General features: G+C 39.7%; 2 protein-coding genes across 4 annotated transcripts in view; both read left to right on the top strand.

Moving 5' to 3' along the window:
• The window catches only part of LOC117499810 (inactive phospholipase D5-like), a 51,205-nt gene extending 42,030 nt beyond the window's left edge, over positions 1 to 9,175 (top strand). Inside the window, exons 3-10 of the mRNA XM_034152440.1 lie at positions 829 to 1,015; positions 2,954 to 3,062; positions 3,674 to 3,801; positions 5,935 to 6,132; positions 7,349 to 7,485; positions 7,592 to 7,757; positions 7,849 to 7,939; positions 8,523 to 9,175. Of these exons, the coding sequence (XP_034008331.1) occupies positions 829 to 1,015; positions 2,954 to 3,062; positions 3,674 to 3,801; positions 5,935 to 6,132; positions 7,349 to 7,485; positions 7,592 to 7,757; positions 7,849 to 7,939; positions 8,523 to 9,076 (1,570 nt within the window). The 3' untranslated portion in view covers positions 9,077 to 9,175. The remainder of the gene's footprint in view (positions 1 to 828; positions 1,016 to 2,953; positions 3,063 to 3,673; positions 3,802 to 5,934; positions 6,133 to 7,348; positions 7,486 to 7,591; positions 7,758 to 7,848; positions 7,940 to 8,522) is intronic.
• Positions 9,176 to 14,406: 5,231 nt separating this feature from the next.
• cfap36 (cilia and flagella associated protein 36) lies at positions 14,407 to 23,847 on the top strand. 3 transcript variants are annotated; one of them, XM_034152020.1, is made up of 12 exons: positions 14,407 to 14,740; positions 15,437 to 15,501; positions 15,623 to 15,724; positions 17,477 to 17,591; positions 17,670 to 17,757; positions 19,572 to 19,719; positions 19,929 to 20,021; positions 20,568 to 20,673; positions 20,832 to 21,004; positions 21,963 to 22,109; positions 22,541 to 22,642; positions 23,475 to 23,847. In XM_034152020.1, the coding sequence occupies exons 1-12, from the start codon at positions 14,635 to 14,637 to the stop codon at positions 23,556 to 23,558; spliced, it is 1,329 nt and encodes a 442-aa protein (XP_034007911.1). In that variant the 5' UTR covers positions 14,407 to 14,634; the 3' UTR covers positions 23,559 to 23,847. The 3 variants fall into 3 exon arrangements, with proteins under 3 accessions (XP_034007911.1, XP_034007912.1, XP_034007913.1); XM_034152021.1 differs by lacking the exon at positions 19,929 to 20,021; XM_034152022.1 differs by lacking the exon at positions 22,541 to 22,642.
• The last annotated feature ends 482 nt before the right edge of the window (positions 23,848 to 24,329 follow it).

Here is a 24,329-nt window from a genome sequence, read left to right as displayed (position 1 = left end):
CCTGTAGCTCCCAGACATCCTGTTGGGGTTAAACTGGAACTGAAGATTCAATAAAGGGACCTCTGAGTCATTTGAAGACAGATACATTTACATTACACCTTGGCAAAAAGGTGCTAGGATGTTCACAGTAATATATACAATCGCAAGACAAATATCACAAGAACATTTTCCACATAATTTATTCCTATGACAGTTGTATACATTTTCTGCATGCAATCCACTGAATCTGTCATACAGTAGATTGCCTCAGTATATAAATGCTTGTTGCAAGTACAGTATATTAGACTACCGCAGACTGCTGATGATTACATTAAAAAGCATCATGTGATAGCGCAGGCAGAGTGGTGAATATGGGGAACCAACAAGAATACAGCAAAAAATGAGAGAAAATATCCCTGACTAGGTGTAATTGAATCTGCAATGCTGACAGCATCACACTTCAATTATTCTCACCCCCTGCCTGGGGCAACCTGTACAATATTTTATGATGCTTGAAGGAATCTGAAGGCATGTGTTGTCGAGATATCTTGATAAATCTCATTAGGCTAACGATCCAGAGGAAGGGTGGTGTTAGTTAATTTGTCAGTAGTAAGAAGGAAGGGTTGTAATCCCCAATCAGTTGCACCGAAGCTCGTCAAAATTCTGCTAGTAATGCAAACCGATAATTGCTTTGTGAAAGACATTCATTTCCTCAGCACTTCTCTATTAACAGGTCTCTATGGCTCGGCCTAATGAGGTCTTTCTGCAGTTTTTTCTTAATGAAGGTCCAAAACTTCACATCATTAGGTTTCTTCTTTACTCGTTTTTTTCTGTGTTTCTTTTCCACAGAGTGGTGCTTGTGGAGAACATCCCGGAAGACATCTCTTTCTTAGACAGTGATACATCCCACCTCCCCCTCTCAGAGGGGCTGTACAGCTTACTGGACCGAGCCATCCGAGTCGTAGAGATCGTTTCCCCGCTGTGGCTCCTCAACTCCTCCGATTATGAATCCAGCTTCCAGCCTGCTGCCAGACAGGTAAAACCAGAGCAAGTCTCCAGGGACTCTGCAGAAGACCTTTTCTCAGTATCCTCTTTGTGTCCTTGCCTCCTTTACACAATGACCAGTGATAAGTATAGTACTACTTTTCTTGGTTTTGATAAAAGCTTATTTAAAAGAAAAACTAGCAACTACATTTGTCAAATAACTGAAGGGGGAGTCAACATTTCGATATTGTCCATAACATATGTGTGAAGTAGCATTTAATGTCGAAGTAAAGTAAAGTAAAATTGTACTTCAGCTCCTATAATAATGAATGTAAAGTGCGACAGAGGATGCACTTTATCTGCATTAAGCTGTCCAACATTGTGGCTTTTAGGTTTTATCTCCACCCCGGCTCATTAGGCACACTGCACAGCTAACACATCATCGTTTTATCTTCAAATTACATTAAAGTAGGTTTTCTGCTTCAGACAAATTAAAGAGTAAAGTCAAAGAAGACCAAAATGACAGAATGAGTTATATGTTTTGAGACACAAATGATCACTAGAGCAGGAAATCAATAACTGTCTCTGCAGAGTTGTAGGCCGTACTTGCTCGTAAAGAAAATAGTCTGGGCCGTTTTCAGGCTGCTTGAAGGGAGCTATTCATTTTGAAATTGAAGTGGATGTGTGTTATTGAGAGTTACCAGGCTCTGCACGCACACACACACACACACACACACACACACACACACACACACACATACACACACACACACACACACACACGCACATACGCACGCACGCACACACGCACGCACGCACGCACGCACACACACACACACGCACACACACACACACACACACACACACGCACACACGCACGCACGCACACACGCACACACACACACACGCACACGCACACGCACACGCACGCACGCACACGCACACGCACACGCACAGCATGTCAGGGCTAATGAAAGCCTGGGGCTGTTGATTGGAAAGTAATATTTCCTTTCTGAGGCCGAGCCCGAGGCCAGAGAGAGATAATGGCCTTTCAGCCTGCAGCACTCTGCAAAAAGCTGCCAAAAGATATAACTCACTGGGACCGGAAAATATAATATAATGTAAAGGCAAAGCTAGAAGACATAGACGTGGAGATGCTCTCGTAGCCGATGTGAGTCTGTCCTGCAGAACTATTTTAAGGTGTGATGACTCAACCCAAAAGTTTAGCTGTCGTTAACTTTCACCTCAAATCATAAAACATTTAAAAATTCAAGATATTCCTGAACTGTGCTGTGCAATGCATGAGCATCTCACATTACTGATGTGGTGGCTGACTATATGCAAAGATATGAAGGGTGCTTTGCTTCACTTTTTGCAACATTTGTTCAAACCTGAAAACAAGCCTACCAATATCACTAAGCTAAAATGCAAGACATTCTCTTGGAATAAATACAAGTTAATGTGTGTATATGTATATCACAACATGGGGTAGGGTTATATTGTAATCTCTAAAAGGGCACCAGTGGTTTAGTATTATATGTCATAAAAAACAGGGCCTATACACATTCTGTATAGAGAATAATTTGTAGAGATATTCTGTGTTGTAAGTATGTTTAAAGCCTCAAGAACACTGTATCCCACCTTACAGCAATAGTCATTTTCCTTGGAAAGTATACTTCATAAAAACAGCATCTATGTGACTTAAGAAATCTGGTGGCAGTGATTTATATACTGTAGTTTAATGACTTATATTTTTGGGGCTATTAGGAATGACCGTAGGGAGCTGAAGGAACAAAAAAAAGTGTCACCCACAAATATTTATACTTGATCAATACAAAAAAGAAACCAGGCTTTTTTGGCTGCAGGCAAAGGACGCCTAATCAACTGGCACATATTAGAGACAATCTAAGCAATATACAAGAATCTTGTCTAAATACAAAGTGCATGGATTTCACGTGACAGCAGATGATTTATGCTGTGTTCCCCTCAGGGCAGGGCTCTGCTGTCCAAGCTGCAGGGCCTGAAAGCTCGAGGCATCCAGCTGAAGATCTCCAGCGGGATGATCGACTCCTCTGAGCTCGATCTGCTCGCCAAACACTGTAATATACATTCTGCCTGTCTGTGTTCAAACATGCTGCCGTTTACAGTAGCTCGGTCTGTTGGCTCTTACTATTTGTTCTGCTCATCTTTTCATTATGTCACTCTCTTTCTACCTTTCTGTCTTTGTGTTTCATTGTTGTATTGATTCTGTTTCCGCCTGATCGGCTTCAATCTTTCTCTTTGTCTCACATGCAACTTCTTTCATTTTAATGTTTCTTAAAGAGGATATATTCTGCTCACTTTCAGGTTCATATTAGTAATCTGTGTCTCTACTGTGACATGTTTCCACGCTTTAATGTTCAAAAAGCTCTTTATTTTTCTCATACTGCCTGTGCTGCAGCACCTCTTTTCACCCTCTGTCTGAAACCAGAGCCCAGTCTGCTCTCATTGGTTAGTTGGCCGGCTCTCTTGTGATTGGTCAACCGCTTAGAGATGTCCCGCCGCTTAGCCTATCACCTACAATGTGTTAGAGCGCTAGCCAATTGAAGCAGATGTTACATAGTGATGTCATTATGTTACAAAAGTAAACACAGGAGTCTGTTCTTTGCTTAATCTCTTGTTCTCTCTCTCACTCTCCACTAACCCTAATCCTAACCCTAACCCTTACTAGATGCTGAAGTCCACTATGTGAACACGACCGCGCTGATCAGAGGCAGCATCCTCTCTTCCTTCTGGGTGGTGGACAGGAAGCATTTCTACATCGGCAGCTCCAGCATGGACTGGAGATCCCTTGCCACAGTATTTATCACACAACACACACAAAACACTAACTCGTACCTGAACATATGCAAACACACAAATACACATATAACAATACTCATACTTAAAGATATGTGGCAGAACATGTAACATCATAATCTCAGTTCTTAAGATGCAAATTGTTACATTTACAAATCTCAATTTCAATTCTCTGTTGTCATTTGGTATCCAACGGATAAACATCAGATTTAATTACAAAACAGGCTCTGTATCCCCTAATGTAAATTGCTTTGAAAATGTTCTACTGGCTCAGACCAACAACAAAAACACATTTGATTTGATGTTTCTAGTCCTCTAATGCAAAAAGTGTTCCCTCCTGAAAACAACATGTCATGATTTCCTGTTAATTAACTTAAATGACACAAGATATTTATATATATTTCAACACATGTAATACATAACTCTTCTACTTTAAAGGGGACCTATCATGCAAAATGCACTTTTGTACGTCTTTTATACATGAATATGTGTCCCCGGTGTTCCAGGGAACTCACCAAGTGTCAGAAAACAAAACCCTCTCTATTTTCCTCCATACCCAAATCTCTAAAAAAGGGGCTGCAACGGATCTGATACAGACTGATCCAGATTTGAACACTTCTATGTCGTCACAGAAGTGGCGCTACGGCTATTGGGCCAACTCTCCACCTATCAGGGGAATGTGGGGTTGGGCCACGGCCGGCCATTGCCGCTCGAAAGCGCTGGAGACGCTGTAGTACATATGCCAGGCCTGTAAGTGGCGCTGTAGTCTGCCACAAAAGCAGCGAAGAAGACTTCCCGCCCATAGTTACCATGGTTACCCTTCTGTTTATTCTCCGCTGTGGCTTTTTTTCTCCCTCCCCGAGGCAAGCGTTTGCTCCCGCTGCTTTAATTCAATGCAATCCCTCCCCGTTGAGGCAAGCACTGTAATTCTCTCCGGTTAGTCCACCAGCAGATGACAAACACCCACCTCTCCGCCTCTTCCAAGGAACGAGGGGACCGTGCGGCAGAGTTTCAGTTTCTTTCGCCGGTCAAGATGTCCGTTAAAGTTTAAATCAAAATTTGAAAAGTGCCGGTCAAAGGTCTTCTTTGTTATTTATTGAGCTTTAAAACAAATGAATAACGACTCTATATAATAAAACACGGAGGACGGAGATCTATTTTTCTCCCCCTCTTCTGACAGCCCAGCAGCTGATCAGAGCACGTCTCCCCTCTCCTGCAGGGGGGCGTGGTCAGCAGAATCAGACCCGTAGACAGCAAACAGCACATAGAGCGAAATGAGGCATGGCTAAAATGCATGATCTGTTTGGTATTTTGAAAACAGAAACGTATAAATATACCTTATATAGGTATGGCCCTACAATATATCATTTAAATATAGCATGATAGGTCCACTTTAAATAATAACTTAAAATCAATGTTTTCAGGAGACTAAAGAATGCTAGTGAGGTTATATTTAAGGTTATATGTCAGACTCTTCAAAAGTCATAGATAGTGGGGGGTGAGGGCGTTTAGTGGGGACAGCCAAGGTGAGGTGGCATGCAAAAATAGAACAGCCATTTTTTCTTTCATCTTCTAGCTTCAAAGCTGAGAATCTTGCATGGTTTATTAAAGCGGGGACCCATTTCTTAGGCATTTGTATCTATCTTCAGACACCTTGAGATACAAATGGCACTCTGCATGTTAGTGTGTTTTGTGGGGGATAGTATAGGTTGTATCAAAGAAGACATTCGTAAATGGGATTGAAGCTTTGTTTAGGAATGAAAACAAGGCAGGGAGAGAAAATATGTGCAAGCTGAAAAGCTGAAATTGACAAGTGAGTCGTTGAAATGAAAATGTAATAGAACAAAGAAAGAAAAGTGTGAACAAAGAGACAGTAAGATCTTCTATTACCCTGCTGATGTTGTGAAGATGGGCTATAATTGGATGACAGTTGACAAGAGGAAGGAGCCACGAGAGTGTTGGATAGATGTATAAAAGACAGGTTAAGCGAGATTACTTGGAAAGAAGGAAATCTGGTGTTGACATTGTGATGCACATCATTTTGTTGATCCTGAAAGGGTCATAACAAACATACTGATGTGAATGTTGGCTGTCTTCATTAATGATCTAACAGAGACTGTGTTTGCTCTCCAGAGGAAGGAGCTGGGGGTGTTGGTGTACGACTGCAGCTGTCTGGCTCTGGACCTCCACCGAGTGTTCAGCCTCTACTGGGGGCTCCAGTACAGAGACTTCGTCCCCTCCTTCTGGTCCAAGCGCCTCTTTGCCCTTTTCAACAGGGACGAACCGCTGGAGCTCACTCTGAACAGTACAAAGGCTCAGGCCTACGTCTCGGTAAGCGACTGATTTAAATGTAGTTTTTAGATCGGATAACTCTCAGCCACTCTCATCGAGATTTAGTGTTTGATTTAGTTTCATCCAGGATTGAAATGAGAAAATACATATGTGTTTTAATATGTTGTTATTTATACTCTGATAAAAACGTTTGCACAAGGTTTCACCTAAAAAATTCATTTTACATTTTTGAATAAACCAAAAGTTCTGTGGGTGAAAAAGTTGGATGTTGGAAGCAGCCATCGTTAACGAAATGTGTTTCACCTGTGTGTTTCCTGTTAATACAAGTTAGATGTTTGCTGTGAATTGCTGTGTATTTCGGCATTGGTTAGGATACTAATAGTATAGTGCTGTCTATGTAGTCATTAGGAAGAGACACAAAACACACCTGTGTAAACACCCACTCAGGTGTTTTGAGTCACTGATTGATTAGACCTCAGATAAGGTTGCCAGAATGGAAATTAGGCAATGTGATGTCAACATTATGAATGATAAAGGTATATTAATTCAGACATCAAATGGACATGGGTAATATTGTTCACTGATGTCCTTTGCCTTCAAGTACTTAAAATGTAACTTTTTGCTTCATTCCCAGAAGTAATGGGGTTGAAAAAACGCGTTGCATTCACACTCGAAAACACATATTATGGCATTCTTGCTCTAACTTTAAGTACAGCACACTCAAGTATTCCCATCTCCAGTCGAAGTGACAGTTAGTTCAATGTTTCATGCTGAGTGTCTCTGCAGGACGCTGTGTCTTTCAGTGTCATCCGATTTCTGGAGATGATTGATGGGGATGTCATCCTACCTGCAGCAAATGTGGCTGAGCTGTCCGTCCCTAAAGATTCATATCAACACAAAAAAAGCGCACACCAAGTACACACTTAAACATGTAGAAGTGTCTGTCAGCAAGAATGTAAACTGAAACTTCAAGACATGAGCACTGACAAACACCAACACACATACATAAAACAAAGAAAGACAATCAAATGTGTGTAATTCTGGTAAACGATAAAGATGGCATTGGTTATTTTAATGAAAACAGTTCTGAAAACGAATCATTCTGCATATTATTAAGATTTCCCTCTGAGTCACTGTGGTAATAAACATCTATTTACCAATATTTTTTAGCAGATAGTCACTGATTGTGCATCCTCTGATCATGCAATGCTAACACTACCTACTTGTCTTTGCATGACTTCTTCTCTGGCGACAGAGCTCCCCAGATTTTTTCAAGCCCAAAGATCGTAGCAGTGATCTGGAAGCCATTTCAAGGGTCATCCAGGAGGCTCGCCAATTCATATATATCTCCATCATAGATTACCTGCCCCTCTTGAGCCGCAACACTCAAAGGTAAGAACCACTTTTTAATTTCTTTGGATGGGCTCTTATCATTAAAAAATGTTATGCTTTGCTTTGGTTCAAGTGATTTAAACTCTTTGTTTGTTCCTGTGCCAAGTTACTGGTCTCGTATCGACGCTCTTATCCGGGAGGCTCTGATCCTGAGGAAGGTCCAGGTTCGTCTGCTGATAAGTTGCTGGGAAAAGACTCAACCACTTAGCTTTAACTTCCTCTGGTCCTTGAGGAGTCTGTGCATGGACCAGGCCAACTGCTCAATGGAAGTTGTAAGTACAAGCCAACATCGTATTTTCAACTCTACAGATATGCTTTATCGATGCTAACTGCACAACTGTCCATGTGTATCTGTGTGTGTAGAAGTTCTTCAACCCCAGAGTGCAGAGGGATGGCAGTCTCCAGGGAATAAACCACAACAGGTTTATGGTGACAGATAGAGCCATTTATTTAGGTGAGCTCATCGACGACTCAACTTTATGACATGCTTCTGCTCACCTCAAGCACACAGCAAATTGTTGTTTTTTCAGCTTATTGAGGTTATGCATTGATCTCGAGTGGTTAGGATAGCCCATCTGTCAGGGCAAAGGACCTGAACAAACCGAGGTTGTCTGTATCTTGCAAAATATAGACGCCTCAATAATCTAGTGCTTGAATGTTTAGCATGGTGGACCTTGCAAAGAAAAAAACGAGATTCATCATATTGCCCCATTCCAGCTTTGTATAAACTAAGCTAATCACCTCCTGGCTCCTGCTCTGTACTTAACACACACACATGAAAGAGAGGTTCACTTTCACATAATCTCAACCGTCTAACTCAAAAAGAAAGAAAAGTATTTCACTAAAAGGCCAATGATGACTATAAAAGTCTATCTTCAATGGTAGTATATTTTCATTTATCCAATGGTACTACATGACAATGTTTAAAAAACCTAATTCAGGTCATCTTGGTATGTTATTTTTGCCTTATTTGTTGTGCTACAAGGTGTTTTTGATACTGCGGCAACTAATATGTTTCTTGCTTGGTGTCCTGACAGGTAACCTTGACTGGTTGGGGAATGAGTTTACCTTTAACACTGGAGTAGGCCTGGTGATCAGTCAGCCAGAGGGCATCGAGGAGAGGAACTCTACAGTGGTGGAGCAGCTACGGGCTGCATTCGAGAGGGACTGGTTTTCACGTTATACCCACTCACTGCAGGCCAACAAGATGAACGTCTGCAGCACACAGCAGATCAACAGGCTCGTGCCGGACAAACTTGGCCACCTGGACAATGCACCAATGCCTATCAGCGTAGACCCGCATGATAACGGACCTGCACCAATTAGACACAAACACCAAGATGATGGACAGGCCCATGTTAAAACAAAGCACCATGACGACAGACTTAGCAAAATTGCTCTGCAAGGCAAGGCCGATGGGCTGGAGCCAATTATAGACAGTTACCAAGAGAGGGGACAAGTCAAAATGAGCCATGACCTTGACAGCAGACAGGTTCAAATCAAAGGTAATCACCAAGACAATCCAATGGATCCGCCCAGTCAGTCAGCTGAGAGCAGCGGCAGCAGAGAGATCTTAAACGGGTCGCTGTGACCGAGGAGCTTAATGAGAACTACTCTCTTCCAGGTACAATGGACTGGATCTTTGTAGCAATTTGTTGTTGCCATTTTGAAAAACGTTGAAGATATTTAAGTGATATTTGGTTTGAAGGACTTGATCATGTTCATGAAAGAACTCAGGAAGGAAAGTATATGCTCTGATGCAGTCTGGCACTTTTGACAGATTTTTTAAGAATGAAACCAAAACATTTTGGTGGAGAAGAAACACTGGATAATACAGATATATAAACGTACAACTTTGCTACTTATTTAATCTTTCTCCTCTCCTTGTTGAGATCTCTCAAGCCAAGGAAACAGATTAAATATTTTTGATTGCCTAATTATTATATGCCACTTTAGATGTTTGTGGCAGTCATTATTTATCACCCTTTAAAAGGGGAAATTACGCCTGCATGAATATGCAGAGATTGGAAGCAGTGTAGCTACAATAGCTGCATTTAGCATTTAGGAACACTCTAAAGTCATGGAAGATTTACGACACAACTTCACATGTTTTGTATCTATTATCGCCTCTTAATTCTGTTTGTGTAGCTCCAGCAGTATTCTGAATAAGTTGCTGTGCATTTAAATTGTTACTTCTAAAACTGATAACCTATTTATAAGTTATTCGAACAAAGCAACCTGAGACCATCTGTTCAGTAATGGGTTCAGATGTTCTAATGTCAAATGATATTAATAGAAAACAACCCTGTGTGTATATATTAACACAGATCCCAGTCATATTTTATATTTAATTTGTCGCACCAACTTTCTGATTTTAATTCCATTATTCCTGGAATTTAACCCATAACTCATTTTGAGTTCTGACCCAGAGTTGAGAGGCTGGGGCTCTAAAGGAATTGATCACATCAGGACCACCATGATTTATCCTCAATACCAGAAGCACTAAAACACTGTACAGACAGCTGGTTTAACCCAAGACTTGAGACACCGTATATCTCTGAATAGCCGGTTGGTGTACAATAAAAATGTTTTATTTTAAGGGCGGTAATATTGAATTGGATGATGCACATATTCTACTCCACAACACCAAATATACTAAGGTGTGTATTTTCAATCAGACGCTGCCAGTGAAAAACGACAGCCTTCATTGGTTTTTGTGAAAGGCAGATGTTGTCCCCAGGAGGAAGAGGAGCTATAGATCTGAATGGCTTCTTATAATCATTTAAGTTACCAAATATAAATCCTAGGAAGAGAAGATAGATCGAATGGGTACCTATAGTATTCTGCCGAATGCAATGTGATTTATTGAACAAATACTAAAGAAGCAGGTAGAAGAAGGGCCAGAGGGTCTCTGCTGTCCAATCAATACAATGCATTTTGAACAGAGCCTGACAGTTGCAGTTGCTGCAATTTAATTTCAAGGACACTGTTACTTGTCTCCTCTGACTGATGTATTATTACCTTTACCGTGGGGTAAAGGAAAAACTTCATGAAAGAACACTTTTCAATGAAAGCTGGTATCAGCTTTTATTTGCATTTTTTAAATGTCTAATACCTTTACACACTCTTTGTGGGACTTTTTGCAACAATGCTTTAGATTTTATGTTGCTAGAATTTCTTTTTACTTCCAAAGCCAATAATAAAGGAAACATTTCCAGAAAGATAGTGATGTTTGATGAGAAATATGCTGAACCTGATGCTCAGAGCTTTAACGTGAAAGCATGAGGTGAAATGAGTGTGTCTTTTGAAATAACTTATAGCAGGAATAACTGTTGTATACTTTTAAGGAAACATGTTAATTTCCAGGTTCACATTATATTTTCAGTTCCTAAATGAGCCACATCTGAATAGCTTGTTGAATCCCATGTTTTTAAGCTTGTAATTACACCAGATACCCAAATGTATGTGCACAAGAACTGCACAAGTGAGGCTTTTATGTTATGTCCCCTTTAATTCCGCCACAACACTTTTACAACAGAATGCATAAAAGGTTTGGCTGTAAGAATTATATATTGCACCATTATTGTTGGATATCAGAAAACACACCAATTGACTATTTAAATCCGGTCATGATGGATAACTTCTGCCATCTAGAGGCTGTCTTGAGAAAAAAACATTTCTTACTTTCTTAACCAATGTATTTTTAACCACTGCTGTCTATATGCCACTTCTTATGAAGCGTATAAACGGCAGCAGAGGTTTTTCCTGCTAATTTTTGAACAATAATGATGTTGATACATTACATGATACTTGTTAGACGCTTTTATCCAAAGCGACTTACATACTCACTACTGTGGACAATCCCCACAGGAGCAATTTGGGGTGAAGTGTCTTGCCCAGGGACACAACGACATGCTGACTGCAGTGGGGTTTGAACCTGTGCTCCCCTGATCCGAACACCTACGTACAATGCACTGCGCCACACGCCTGATAGCTACCATTTATTGGTTTGAGATTATCAGAAGATCTTTTTTTAAAACACACATATTGTAGGTTGCAAGTAAATGTATTGTTAATGTAGCCTGATCAGAAATCATTTAATGAACGCAATAGGTACATGTTAAACGATAACATGCATAAAACAAAACACAACTTCCCATGCTTCTGTGTTTGCACGTTTTCTCTTTCTGTATTCATTTCATGACTCTTATATGAACCAAGCACTATCATCTGTTTCATTTGTAGAACAGCTTCTCCATATAGAGTGAGTAGAGCTTAATGAGTATTATCTCAATAACAACATATTGTCTTGCAAAGCATTACATCAACACGCTGTGCTGCTTGACAGCTGGTCTGGAGTCAGATTCAGTTTACGCTGCTATTATAGTATTGTTGTACAGGGGGCAGGAATGCTGCTAATCACCCTGTACACCCGCTTTTAGTTTACATTTTATGTTCAAACTATTTTGATAATTAAAACAGTGAATATTTTCCAGTTAGCAAGGAACACAACTCAACCTTTAATCAGCAACTGTTTACAATCTGCTACTGCTACACAAATAATAGGAAGGTTTCCATAACACACTTTTAAAAAACTGAGCAATATTTGCTGAATACTTTGTGAAATATACAGGATAGATGGATGAATATTCTGGATGGGTTTTAAGGTAGCTGCCAAGTGTTACAGACTGACATACTAACTGTCTGAGCCCATTTAAATGTTCACTGTTAAAGCTTTGTCGCCTACCTTTATTCTATTGACTTGTTTCGGCATGACTGCTGCTTGCATGCCCTGCCTTTATGAACTGTGCACAGAAGCTATGAGTCTTTTAAGAGATAATAATGATCATAATGAAAGCATATATACCTTTAAAAAAACAAAACAACAGAAGGAATGTATATTTATTAAACACTCTTGATAATGCAAACTACTGAATTATATGATCGCTATGTTTTTACTCTTAATAAAAAATATATATACTCTAATCTTTGTATGTGTGGGTGTGTTTGTGCTTAGTGTAAGTGATTTGTGTTTGCTTAACACAAAGGCTGTTAATTAAAGCAGGATGGCTTACCTCAGAAGTTAATCCTTACCGCACTGTGGCTGTCAGTCAGGCCCTGTGTAACCCTAATGGGCCGTTCCCTTAACCCACATGTGTCAAACTCAAGGCCCGGGGGCCTAATCAGGCCCTTGGTGGATTTAATTTTGGCCCGCAGGATAATTTTTAATTACCATTAGATCTGGCCCGCCGGTATATTGCACGTACACCTTCACTCAATCCTGAGGATTTCCTCAGCTCAGAGCCTGACCCCAAACATTGATGAGCTTGCACCCAAGATGAGATGCCAAGTATCTGGCTTGAACTAGCATCACAGAGCAGCAAACTGAGTTTCAATGGATGTTTCCTTTTTGCACTTTTCTTCTTGAGACAACAGGACATGTTTGTTTTTTTCTTTGAGGGAAATTGTTTTTTGAAGCTGTTGTTGGCCTGTGGAAAAATGTAATCAATCTAATCATCTCACAGAGAGAGCCATAAGAAATGAATGCAACTGATTATTTAATGTTGTTTTTATAGGCAATCATTTAAGCTTTGTTAATTCCAGGTTTAATATGTGCAATAAGTTCATTTCAATAAGTTTTGCAATAAACATTGAACCAGTCCGGCCCTCGACTAGTACCCATTTTTTTATTTTGGCCCACTGTGTATTTCAGTTTGACACCCAACTCACTGAAAGGTAAAAGTGGCACAGACATTTTAAATGCTGTATTGCAATCCACAAATACAAATCAAGATGCAAACACAGCAAGGCAACATGTTGCTGAGATGTATCAAATGGTTATATGTTTTTGTAAAAATGTGATCTGTAACTCATCTTCAGTGCATCCAAATGACACCTGGTTTGTTTTGTTTTATGGAAAAAAGTCAATGTTCAACCATTTCAGACATACAAGTTTAACATAGTGAATTTAAATAACATAAAATATATATTTTTTAAACACGATGATAATTGAAACAATTTATAACATAATACCTGGATAAATAAACTCCATAAACATAAACTTATAGGAAAAATGCATTATTCTTTTAATATTTTCATAATATTTCTTCATAGTATAACGATATTGTTCATTTTTTTGTAAATATAAGTGCAGAGGTGGAAGAAGTACTGAGATCGTGTACTTAAAGTCAATTCTTAGTACTCATTATGCAGATTGGCCTTTTCCAGAACAATATATATGATATGTTTTCATTATAATTTCTTGTTGCATTTCAGTGGTATCAGAGCTTGTAAAGGTGCAGTTAAATTACATTACTTTGTTGACTTCAGGGTAGATTTTGAATGTTGCAGGCGTAACTAAAGTGTTGACTATATTTTACATTATTAATCAAAATCTGCAAAGTAAGAAAAGGTGGAGTGGAGTAAAAGTACACCATTGACCTATTGTAGTAGGGTAGAAGTGTATAATATTAAAACATTGAAATCATAATTAATAATAATTAGTTAAGTACAAATCCCTTAAAATTGTACTTGAGTAAATGTTTCAAATATTTGTATTGAGAAGAAGCATACAGGTGTAAGCAATAGCACAGACTTGTTTGGGTTGGCAATCATGCTTCCCTTCTTCAACATAGAAGACAAACAGAACAGCCAACAAGAAAAAAACATAACATGACAGGAATACCATACTTAATGACATACAAAGTCATAGTGGGAAAGAACATGCAAAATAGTAGCCTGCCCTATATATAATACAAATAAATAAATAAACTTAAAGGGTGTACTTGAGTAAATGTACTTAGTTACTCTAGTCTTTTTTAATGTTTAATGTGTCACACACTCATACCTGTCTGGGTTTGAGCACCAACGGATTGACGTAACAGTTACCTTAGCAACCGATTAAGCGTCACCAGTCCGGGCTTCAAATTCATGAGTGCGCTTTTCTTCCCGGAGACCGTCCCGTCGAGAGAGACAGGGCTAAACCGCCTCTGCTACGCTCAGAAGAGACTCCTTCATGAAGAACAACACACCAGATGTCTTTTCCCATCATTTCGGGTTGTGTTTCTTCGTGCTGTAGCGGAGCGGGACCCGCAGGACTGACGAACATCGCCGGGCTGGTGTTGTTGTTTTTACCGAGCAGCAGCCACCATGGCTGAGGAAGACAGTGAGTGGATTGTGGAGAGCATCGTTGGCTACCTGGGGAGTCCCGAGTGGGTCATTCCTGTCTCGGACTTCATGGAAAACAAATGTACAGGTAAGGTATTTAAAAAAAACAGCAATTTGAAGACTTCTGGCTACCTCTTTGGAGATGTGTGGAGCGTTAGCGCGGTGGCTAAGCTAAGGCTAACAATGTTTTGTTGACATTTTGTCAGGCTATGATACTTTGTACCGTTCACTAACTTTACACTTTTGTTAATAAACGTTTTTTGTGCAAGTTAATCAGACTGTAATAGCATAAAGTCAATATGAAGTCACAAAGGACACAATTAGAGAATCATAACAGAAAAAGTATTTAACTAGCAAGCAAAGTAGAAACCTCAGCTATCAAAAAGGTCATATATACTGAGGTGGGAGAAGTACTCAGATCTTCTACTTAAGTAAAAGTAGAAGTAACAAAGTGTAGGAATACTAACAAGTAAAAGTCCTGAAATTGAAATGTTACTCAAGTAAGAGCACAAAAGTATTGGCCTTTAAAATATACTTAAAGTATCAAAAGTAAAAGTACTAATTTTGCAGATCCATTTCAGAACAATATATATCATATGTTTTGATTATAATGATCAATTAATTAATATTTATTAAAGCTGGTAAAGGTGCAGCTAATTTAAATGAATGAAAATTGTACTTAAGAACTTGAGTACATCTACTTAGTTACTTTACAAGTATTCTCTGGACAGAATATTGATGTTGAATTGATATCATTTGTGTTTTTAATTTGGCCTTTTCTTAGTGTTTGATGATGAAGATGAGAATAAGTTATCATACACAGACATCCACCTGCAGTATAAGAAATTGGTGAGTACAGTCCTTGGCCCAGTTGTGTCAAATTGCATTTGCCTCATCAAAATCAACTCATTCGTGGTTTTCTCTTGCTGACTCATTAAACTGGACTTATGTAAGCTGCTTTGTTTTGTAGGTGGAGACTCTGCTGGGGAATTACATGCAGGAGGTTGGCATCAACGAGCAGCAGTTTCTGGACGCATGCACCTCTCCTTTTGCCAAGACCAAAACCCTGCAGGTACTTTAAGCTCCCTGTTGGCACCCAGTCTGTGGTGGCACACCCCGTCAGCCTGCCAGTGAACCTGATGGGAGGGAATGGGACCACGGGTGTCCTGCTTATACCTGAAGCCATATATAATACTGAGAATGTATTTTACTTGTACCCCTAGGAAGAAAGTGGGATCATTGTTATTTTTGTATGATTCACTCACACACACACACACACACACACACACACACACACACACACACACACACACACACACAACACACACACACACACACACACACACACACACACACACACACACACACACACACACACACACACACACACACACACACACACACACACACACAACACACACACACACACACACACACAACACACAACACACACACACACACACACACACACACACACATCTAATGTTGCTGCAACAAAGTGTCCGAAAATACTTTTTAACTCTAACGAAAACCTTACATGACATGTTCATGATGATGCTCTTTTAATATTTACATTATATTTTATTCAAATTTTGCAGCACCATGTGGCCTGTCAACTATATCTATATATTCAGTACTCCTTATGGCAGACTATCGACAACTGTTTGGGCGAAATTGACCTTGGCCTACTTTAATTTGAAGGTGTTATTATAACGGAAGATACTTTTATCTATAGCCAAAATGAGCTCCTGCTAGGTTTACATAGTTTTATGATGGTATAAGTTTTTTCGAGGATTCATGCACACCACTGCAACCCTTTTGTTTAGTCAGTTGGAAAAACAACAGCTCCTCAGTTATTCATGTAAGGTTTGTTGTTAATTAACTTACAGTTTTGCAAAGTTGTAACTGTTCACCCAAAACAGGTTAAGCTAAATTGCCAACTAACATGATGTTTTAAAATGTGTTTTTGCACTTAAATAGCCATGTTAATATTGTACTTATATTAGTTTCAGATTGGCGGAGATCGGTACTTATCATTATCCTCAGTAAAACTGGATATCATTCATTTCCACTAAATTATTACAAACCAGGTAAGAGTCTCCCAAAACAGAGATTAACTTTACCAGAAGTTATACATTGAGCAGTCTCATGCAGTCATACCAACAGTAGTAAGTAGAAACAGCTTATACTGTAGGTTTGGGATTCAGAACGTGGAGACCTGTTAACTAGCAACTCTGAACTTGTATTTAATCTTGTTTGGAAACATTTGCCTAGCATTAGCCTACATGGTGGACAGACCCTTGAATAAAGACAGGAAGCTTGTGTGATAGATTAGGCCTAAGTAGTATTCTGTTTGCAAACATAGCTTGCTTAGTCAAAAGTCTCCCATGCTGAAAGAACTGAACATCCTGTACTGATCCACAGGGGTTAACAGGCAATGATGATCTCATAGGAACATTGACAATTCATGATTTAGTTTTTTATAGTACAGGATTCATTTATATAATGCAGAGATACGCCTATCGGTGGAAAAAATCAAGCACATTTGGTCCCAGCACTGTTGCTAAAAAATAAACCACAATGGAGAATGTGTTTTATGTATAGCCAGTCAGCAATAGCATTTTCAAATCTGTCAATATCTCGATGTATTTGCTGTAACGTTTTTTTTTACCTCTCTTGACCAGAGAGTAGCTATGCAAGAGGAGGTTAGCCTTCATGATACTTTTTACACCAGCTAGCTAGTGGTTATGCCATTTATACTTTGTTGTCTTTTTGCGACAGTTATTTCTCATGGTCTTCTATGTGTATTGTATTTGTTGTACAGTCGGTGTTCCAGCCAGTTCTGGCTACAGATGACTTCCAGATGTTTCGCTCACTGATGGTCCAGAAGAACACGGAGCTGCAGCTTCAAGCCCTCAGTGTCATCAAAGAAATGAACGGTAGGCTGGATTAACACACACTCCCAGACAGGAAATCACTCCTGATGAAGCCCCCCCTAACATGCCTGCTGTGTGTAGGGGCCCTCCCAGAGTGTCTGACCGACGGAGTGGACGTGATGACGGAGCTGCAGGATCAGGAGATGAAAATCCTGCAGGAGGTTCTCAAGTAAGTCACATATTATTTTTTTCTTCTACTCTCTGTCTCACTCTTGTTATCTTCTTCCTCTCCCTCTACCCCCTTTAGTATTATCATATTTTAAGTTCTTGCAGTGGCTAAGAGTTTCATTTCAGGAAAACACAAAAAACTGTAAATCTAGAAACTAGGATTTGAATGTATTAAATATCCTGACCTCAATGATGGACAAAGTTAGCATGCATGAACGATAGATTCAAAGGTAGAATCAAACTTTTATTATTATCCTTATTATAATATGTAAAAGTATGTTTTTAAATGAGTGTTATGTGTGAATGAGCTCTTCATATCTACATATAGAGTAGATGTGGGAGTCTGCCATGTTGGACCTTTAAGTTTCTTCAATCAACCTAGTACAGGCTTTTGGCAGGGCTTTTCATGTTTTTAAATTACCTGAAAGCCACCTCTTTTTCTGAAAAACAAATCCTACATACTGTCCCTTTTTATTTCTGAAATAAAGCACAAAAATCATTCTTATGTAAAAAGTGTAATGAAATGTAGTTTCTCTTTATGTATTAAGGCTGAAATGCCACAATAAATGCATTCTGAAAAACCTCTCACAGTAAGTATACTTAGATATATACTTATCTAATCAATTTTGTACTTTTTCATTATTTAATTAGGTGTGAGTTTTTCCTTATTATGCTGTTCTAATATTTCCACATTTTCCTTATGCCTCCACTGTCCGTGTGCCGGGTGTCAGAAGCCGCTGCCCTGCTCTCTAATGGGATTTTGCTCGTGGCCGCGGGGCCAAGTAGAACACTGACTTAATGGGACCGCAGTTAAGCTCCTTAGGGTGCAGCTAAATTAGGGTGGAGAGATTAACACTAAACAACCAACTGAGATTATTAGTATTTTTATCCTCATTGTTTTACGAGGATACCTTGGCTGCTGATCAGAGCTGCATCATTCTGCATTCCCCCCGTTGATTTTAGTTTGAATTTAAAATAAAGTGGGAGGCCCTTTGGGAAACTCCAAGATACTAAATGTTTAATGTCACCGTTTTGGCCCTTTGTGTGAAAACGTAATGCACTGGAAGAATATTCTAATATAACAATCAGCCTACCAAACAATTTAAGACAAATGATGCAATATACTGCATTTACACATATAGCTAGTTAAGTAATTGTGTGCACCTGTAAAAATACATCAAACCACTATAATGCATGATTATGCTTTTACTTGTAATTTAATTTAGCTATCAGTGTCATAAAGCTTTTCTTGTGAATATCAACTAATAGACCGTCCTTTCCTTCTTTTACATCTCTTTCTATATGCAAACACGCTGGATAATGCTTTGAGAAAATCTCCTCTAAGGCAAATGAAGTTGTTAAATTAATCAAATTAAAGGATCAGTGTGGTGCCCTGGTAAGGCCAGGGCAAAGTGTCTTTTTCTAGTTCATTTGTGCAATTAGCCAAGGATTACATGTATAATAGATCTTTAACTTTATATAAACTAATCTCTTATCACACCTGGGCTACTAATCACACTTGGTTTAAGTAGGCTAGGCCAAATGCTCCACCTCTCCATCTTAAGGAGAGTGAAACATCATATGTGCATGAGCCATCAGATTTGGATCTGCTCCAAAAATGTAATCGATGTATCCTTGGCCCATGGACCTGTAGTTCTTCAGTTATCCTGCTGACAAACAAACTTAACCGAAAACATAATTGGTGTAGGGAATAATTATTTCTGCACAAGACAATTTATGCATAGCAAAAGTTCAGACAATGTGCCCTGCATCAATTCTAAAATGTGTATTTATCTTCTGCTACTTTGTCCTCAGGAAGTCAAAAGATGAGTATGATAAGGAAATGTCCAGGAGGCTGCTTTTAGAGCACAAGGTTGGCAGCAGCTCTGATAAGCGATTGGCAGAAAGCAGCGAAGCCCAAAATACCTCCTCTGCCGCCAGCCAACCGAGCGGCGCTGCCAAGGTGAGACACCATGAGCTGTACGAGCCAAATGAGACGTGCAAACTTACACCAAACCACTTCTTAACTTTTTTTTCCTATCAATTCAGACTTTTACCGTTCAAAAACTGATGCTACCAATGATAAATAGTTATTTCCAACATCCCTTTCCCGTTACAGTCCACTCGATTCTTTATAATAATGTCTCCAATGTGTCATTATTCCATGCTAAGGCCAAAGCGGAGGGGAGAGGTGACAGCAGCCAGAGTAACGGTCACCATGCCCCCCCACTAGTGAACGGAAACACAGTCCCTGAGGCTAATCTGGTAATTGAACCCCAAGTAGAAGTATAGTAGCATTTCAGTTAGTGACCTAATAATCAACAGTAGTTTACTGCTCTATCTGAGGATGCATTGATACCTTTTTGACTGTATCTGTATCAGCTAACTGTATAAAAAGGGCAGGTTAATAAAAACTCAACTTGTGTAAATAAGGTTCTGCATGCTCTTAACAGTAAAGCATCAGTGATTGATCCTGAAATTCTAATTAACTGTACGGTACAAAAGTATGAGCAGGAAATTGGGCTTTCATAGCCTGCGTCAGTAGGTAGATCATAAAGAAGCTTTGTAGTTTTAGACTTAAGTTGCTTTTATCAATAGATTAAAACCATTTGCTGACTGCAGGGTGAATGGGACGTAGTTCTTTAGATTCATCTTTGTAGATCAGCCCTGTGCACAGCATGATAATCGTCAGCTTCACTCCTGTGATATCTGTGAAATGGTTCATCTGTAGTTGCAATACTGGGCTGAATCTGATGCAATGTCTGGGTCATCTGTCCAACATGTATTATTGTCTCTGATCCTTCCCTCCAGCTCAACAGCAGACCTGTCACAACCGATGAGAGAAAGACGTCAGCTCGAGGAGGTGGAGAGAAGAAAAGTGCAGCCAAGAGCAGCTCCACTTCTAAACCCTCCGCAGGTAACTCAGAAGAAGATATATCAAAAGTATAGTTTGAAAAGGCCAATTCCCCCTCTGAAGGAGTACTGTGTGTACAGAAGAATGGTGTTCTATTGTTTATCTGGTAAATAAACCACATGTTTGTGTCTGCTGCACACTGATTGAATATGTGTGTGCAGATTGCGGCAGTAACGGTGTGGAGTCCAGAGTCCTTCCTGCAGTGAGACCTCCAGTGAAGTCTGGTGAGCCCCCCCTCAGTGCAGGGTCCAGGGAGCAGAGCAGCAGCCTGACCCCCCCCGAGGGCTGGCTGGAGGAGGCTCACAGGGAGGCCGGCTTCTCCAAGCCATACACCGTGAGTCTGTCCTTCTTCCCCTTGCTTCCTTTAGCACAGCTCTGTGGGTTATATACAATATGAGAATAACATAGATGTGTACACCTTACAGAATCAGAATACCTTTATTAGTCCCACAGAGGGACTGTGAAATGAAGTTATAAATTACTGACACAATTAAATTCTGTGTTACGAAGCCTTTCTTTTAGACAAAGTCACAATATAAAGACAGGGTGTCCGCGGGGTCTTAAAAAGTATTAAAAGTTGATAAATCAATTTAGCGAAAATGAAGTCTTAAAAAGTATTAAACTGCATTTCCCAAGGTATTACATTTTGTAGCTTGTTTTCAATAAGTATATCAATTGTCCAAAGAGGTTGTATTCTACAGTCTGCCTGAATGTAATCATTGCGTAGATGTGCAGTGTGATTCTGTGTAGTTTATTTATGGCGTCCCGTTGGATTTGACGTCATCTGAACAGGACATCGCGCTCACTGCTTGATAGCGCGCGAAGGCCCGTTTACGCCGGTTGTTAAGCAACATCGTTATGGGGAAATGCAAGTTTGCGTCCAAATGGTTGGAAGATAAGGAGGAAGGACAATCAATACTGTATATAGTAAATGTGAGGTAAAGTGTGTCGCCAATGTAACCGGTTAAAACTCGAAGTGGCGATGAGGTCTTAAAATGTATGGAAAGGTTCTCTTTAAGACCCTTTCCATACATTTTTCTGTAGGTCTTAAAAGGTATTACATTTGACTTCAGGATTCCTGCATATACCCTGGTAAGGAATCTGCAGATTTTAACAGCTAAGATCACTTTGGTGCATAGCAAACACATTCATTACAACTCTCGTTTCTAGAACACACTATGTATGATGGCACAACAATACATTTTTCCTGTTTCTACTGGATTTCTTCCCAATTAATGCCCCAAAACACCTTTTTATTTTAAGCCCTCTTCTGGTTTTCCTCCCCCCCTCAGGAGTTGTCAGTGTCTCAGCAGGAGCAGCTCCAGCAGAGGGCAGCATATCTGCGACAGCAGAGAGACAAGCTGCACGCTCTGAAAAAAGAACAGCAGAAACCCAAACAGACCATCGTACCAGAGGAGGCTCCCGCTGTCGTTACCCCGGTAACTACAGCCTCTTACTGTCCCTCCTTGAACCTTAAAATGTAGCAGAATATGGCTAATGATGTGAGACCAATTAACTACTCACTATTTCCTAATATTATGGTAATGTTCTTCAGAAATCAAGTAAGGAAATGATCCATATCCATACTTTTCATTTTGGTCACATTTTTATCTTTGATTTCCCAATCTTTGTTATCTCCCATTGTAAAGCGTCCTTGGGTTTCTTGAAAGGCGCTATAGGAATCTAAATTATTATTATTATTATTATTATTATTATTATTATTATAAAAACGACATTCTCGATTTCACCTGATTTTCTTTAACCCACATTTTCCCTCCTGTTTTTTCCGTTAACCTTCTGTGTGACTTGTTTATTTGGGTTGTTGTTCTTACATTTCTCTCTGCCTGTGTCTGACCTGGCTGCTTGTCAGGAGGCAGTGGGGCAGTCCCAGAGTAACGGGGTCTGTACCCCCCTACCTCCTCCTGCTCCTCTTGCTCCAGCACAGCACTCTGCTCACTCCTCCAAACAGAAGGTGATCCGTTAGCTGCCCGATGTGAACACGTGTACTCGTACATGCGTAGTGTGGTGTTAGGCTCTCCCTTCTGTCTGTTGTACTGTCTCACACAAACGTACTGAAACTCCTCCATCACTCAAGCTCAGCAAAGGAACAGTCTGAGCTCTTTTACTCCTCAAAGTCATGAGAATAAGGTCTCATTAATATCGTGGATTGAGAATCGAACCCAATGAAAATCTATTTGTATGCTTAACGTTCGAAAGCTAGCATTTTCATTTACAAACATATCCTCTTCAGATGTTTACAGCTTCATACCTATTTTGTTATTTGATACTACTTTTAAAACCCGTAGTATAGTGATATTTACAATACCAGCTGACATGTTTGCCATGGATCGTTTGTGAAAGTTTGGGGTTCCAAGGTTGAAATCAAGGCCTTGAAAACTTGTGCGAAAACAGAAATTGAAATGTTCTCAAATTGCTAGTAAACAGGCTACGTTCCACTGTGTGCATTTATGTCTCCCGCTTTTGCATCATTGTTTCACGCACTAACTGCCCCTGAGAGTGCTACAATTAGAAAGCGTGAACCGTGTGTCAAACTGTTCCATGTTCGGTCCTTGAATTTTGAGTGAATTGTGCCTGGAAAGTTCTTGAAAGTCCCTTGAATTTGACGGTAAAGTAGATGTGGTAACCCTGAGCTGCTTGTGCTTAGTAGTTGTAGTTGTGGTCTTACGTGTGCTTGGTGGTTTTTCCCGCTGATTTTTCACTCCCTCAACATTTTCTCATAAGCAATCTTTAATCTTTTGTATCTGGTTTTTAACTCTAACGCCTGCTCCGCTGTCTTTACACAGGAGATATCTGCTGAGGAGAAGAAGAAACTCCAGAAGAGAAAACATCTGGCTGACAAACTGAAAGAGGAAGTCATCAAGAAATAACTTCCCCTCCAACTGCAATATTCTCATGTATAGCCTATCTGATCCAATCCTTTCTAAACAAGCTTCCTCTACTCTGCCTCCTTCAGCCCATTATTCACCTTGCATAACACAGATCAGGTTTTTACCCAAAGATACCAAAATAATCAGATCTTCCTTTTCAAAATTGTTCCATTGTTGTCTCCAGAGGAGGAAGGTACATGTTTTTATATTTTGTATGTGTCAGTCACTAATAAGAGCACACCCAAGTATTCTCTCACACACACACACACACACACACACACACACACACACACACACACACACACACACACACACACACACACACACACACACACACACACACACACACACACACACACACACACACACACACACACACACCTGGCCTGTGTCCAAAGCGCTGCTACTTTTGCCACTTGGTGAACTATTTTAATTGTAAAGCATTTTAGCATGTCGGTTTCCTAAATGCTAGAATTATGGATTTGTTCCATGCACTCATATAACCCACAGCTCAATATAACCCACAGCTCAAAATTTAACAATGCAGTAGGGCTGCTCAATTAATCGTATTTTAATCGCAATTACGATTTTGGCTTGCAACGATTATGAAAACATAATCGAAATAAAACGTTTTTTTTTTTTTTTTTTTAATTGGTTTTTCAGTTGAATTACACTTAAAGTTCTGGGTAATCAACTGTTAAAAACATACTGTTCACATTTTCTTTTTCAATAAATGGATGTTTTCAAAGTAAATGGATAATCGTTTTTAAT

Source organism: Trematomus bernacchii, unplaced genomic scaffold (assembly GCF_902827165.1).
Source record: "Trematomus bernacchii unplaced genomic scaffold, fTreBer1.1, whole genome shotgun sequence".
In the NCBI taxonomy this organism is placed as follows: domain Eukaryota; kingdom Metazoa; phylum Chordata; class Actinopteri; order Perciformes; family Nototheniidae; genus Trematomus; species Trematomus bernacchii.
The sequence above is the reverse complement of the archived record's forward strand: the minus strand, read 5'-3'. Positions and strand labels throughout refer to the sequence as shown.